The sequence below is a fragment of the Gregarina niphandrodes genome (genome assembly GCF_000223845.1).
Source record: "Gregarina niphandrodes unplaced genomic scaffold scaffold00017, whole genome shotgun sequence".
In the NCBI taxonomy this organism is placed as follows: Eukaryota; Apicomplexa; class Conoidasida; order Eugregarinorida; family Gregarinidae; genus Gregarina; species Gregarina niphandrodes.
The window spans coordinates 39,254-42,004 of NW_011645786.1; the positions used below are offsets into that span (position 1 = coordinate 39,254).

At 61.5% G+C, this 2,751-nt stretch overlaps 1 protein-coding gene across 1 annotated transcript; it reads right to left on the reverse strand.

Moving 5' to 3' along the window:
* Positions 1 to 336: 336 nt before the first annotated feature.
* Positions 337 to 1,828, reverse strand: GNI_088790 (putative transmembrane protein; the record flags this gene model as incomplete). Its single annotated transcript, XM_011132446.1, has 2 exons — positions 337 to 482; positions 1,367 to 1,828. Coding segments are annotated over 2 exons (608 nt in total), but the record flags the coding sequence as incomplete, so codon positions are not given.
* Between the last annotated feature and the right edge of the window lie 923 nt (positions 1,829 to 2,751).

A 2,751-nucleotide genomic window follows, 5' to 3' on the forward strand; every position in this document is an offset into this window, starting at 1 on the left:
ACTCGACCAGGCCGTAAGGATGGCGAGCTATATCGTGAGGGCAAAGGTGGTGAGGTAGATCAGGAGTCTGGCAAACCGGGTCGCAAGGATACTCGACCAGCACGTAAGGATGGTGAGATCGACCGTGAGTCTGGCAAATCTGGTCACAAGGATCCTCGACCAGGCCGTGAGGATGGCGAGCTGGGCCGTGAATCTGGGAAGCGGGGTCACAAGAAGCCTCAGTCAGAGAGCACGGACGTAGATCGTGAATTTGGGAAGACGGGTTCTCGCCCTGGGCGCACGGACGATGCGAGAGATCATCGTAATTCTGCCAGTATGGGAGACAGGCCAGGTGACGGGCCGGGAGACCGAGAGGAAGAAGGGGACAAAGGCGGTGAGGCTGGTCGCAAGCCCGGTCGCAAACCTGGTTGCGAAGACGCGGGAGGACAAGAGCCTTCCGTAGGCGACAGACCGAGCGGTTTGGAAGGATACGGGCTGGGCGACTCAGCCCAGTCGATCGGAGACATGCCTAGCTTGCGGGATGCCCACGAGATTGTCTCCGTGGACACGCTGTCTGACGAGGCTCCGAACATGAGCGTGACAGTCCCGAGCTCAGGAGAAACTCTTACCCCCGAAACCGCCAATCCCGAAACAGTCAGCCCTCTTACCCCGGAACACAATCCCGATGGCTCGCAAGAGAACGAATTCAGCGAGCTGTCGTCCGAAGAGTTGCCCGACAGAAGCTCTCAACAAAAAGGAGGCGACCTCAGAGATACGGTGGCCGAAATCGACGGCCGTGAACCTACTCCGCCCACCCATGCTGACCCCACCCGGGACAGTGGCGGAGGCTCTACCAGCCGGCGTACGGAGGTAAGCAGCGACGACTCTGAAGCAACAAGTGATGAGGGTGTTTTGTCCGACTTGGTTCCCGATTCAAAGGAACCCGACTCGAAGGGAGCTGACGGTAAGGGAGCGGATAGTGATGACGCCCGCGGGTCAGACTCTCCTTCCGTCAGGATTAGTGCTGAGGATGTTGAAGAAGATGTCAGTCGTCGAAAAGAAGAAGACGACCGGAGGTTGGAGGTTGCTCGCTGCGAGTCGGACGACGGTGCTCGTCTGGGCGTGAGCGTGGACTCCGACGCCGCGGCGTTGAGCGCGGACGAAGCGAGTGAGTCAAGTGCAGATCATCGGGACCTCGGACCCGTCCAGACAAACCGACCGACTTGGGAACGGCGGACATCAACGGACGCGGCCAGCAGCGACCGGAGCGGCGACCGCTCGGTGTCCGAGCGGGATGGCTCGGAATCCGACCGGGACGTCGTTAGCGAGATGAGCGACGACGTGGTGAGCAGACACCGCAGCTCCGCGGAGCGGAAGGTGCTGCGACCTGAGCATGACCCCAGGCCGGAGCAGGATAACCGGAGGGCGGAGCACGACCTCAAACCGGAGCAGGATGAGCGGAGGACGGAGCAGGACGACTGGAACACGGAGCAGGATGACCTGAGACCGGACCAGGAACGGCGACCTGAGCATGACCGGAAACCGGAGCAGGACCGGAAGCCGGAGCATGACCTTAGGCCGGACCAGGACCGGCGGCCTGAGCATGATCCCAGGCCGGAGCAGGATGATCGGAACACGGAGCAGGATGACCGGAACACGGAGCAGGATGACCGGAACACGGAGCAGGATGACCTGAGACTGGAGCATGACCTGGGACCGGACCGGGAGCGGCGACCTGAGCATGATCGGAAGCCGGAAAAGGACCGGAGACCGGGGCATGACGTTTTTAGTGGGCCAGAGTCAGGGTCGGATCGGAGTTCGAACCGGGGTTCAGGAGGGTCGGAGTCGCCTACGTTACGTGTGCCGTCTGGTCGTGAAGCCGACTCTGATACGGGAGCGGACGGCGGAGAGGAAACACCGGCGCACACGGCAGGCGGCGGCAGCGCGGGCGAGGCGGTGGCTGAGGTGGTGGTGGAGGACGTGGGGGGACTGGAGGAAGGCTCATTGTCGAATGGGAGTCTTGTGCCGGCGGAGACCAACTCGGAGCCGGCTATCTCACCGCATGATCGTTCGGACCCAGTGGCCCCCTATTCGCCGTCGGACGAACGCCTCGTATCGGATTCAGATTCCGACGAGCAGGACGTGGCCAAGGTCGTCTCCAAAGACCATGACCTGTCCGATTCGAGCGACGATCACGTCGTGGCCGAAGTCGTCTCCGAGGAACGCGTGGCCCCTGACTCCGCCCGAGCTACGACCGAACCGGAATCGGACAAGGGCCTCGTTTCTGAAGAAGCCGCCAGCGACGCTCCCGACACCGACCGACCGAAACGCGATCGCACGAAAGGCGATAGAGTCATCAGCGAAGGCGTCATGAGTGAAACGGTGCTGAGTGAAGCATACGATAGGCCCGTTTCTGACGGAGTGGTCACCGACGAAGACCTCAGTGACGCCGACGAGAGTGACGGACACGTCAGTAACGGACACGTCAGTGACGAACATGTTAGTGATGGACACGTGAGTGATGGACAGGTCAGTGATGGACACGCCACCGACGGACATGCTAGTGACGGATACGTCAGCGAGCGACATGTCAGCGATGCAGTCGTCGGTGATGGGGTCGTCAGTGATGGGGTCGTCAGTGATGGGGTCGTCAGTGATGGACACGTGAGTGATGGACAGGTCAGTGATGGACACGCCACCGACGGACATGCTAGTGACGGACACGTCAGCGAGCGACATGTCAGCGATGGGGTCGTCAGTGATGGACACGTG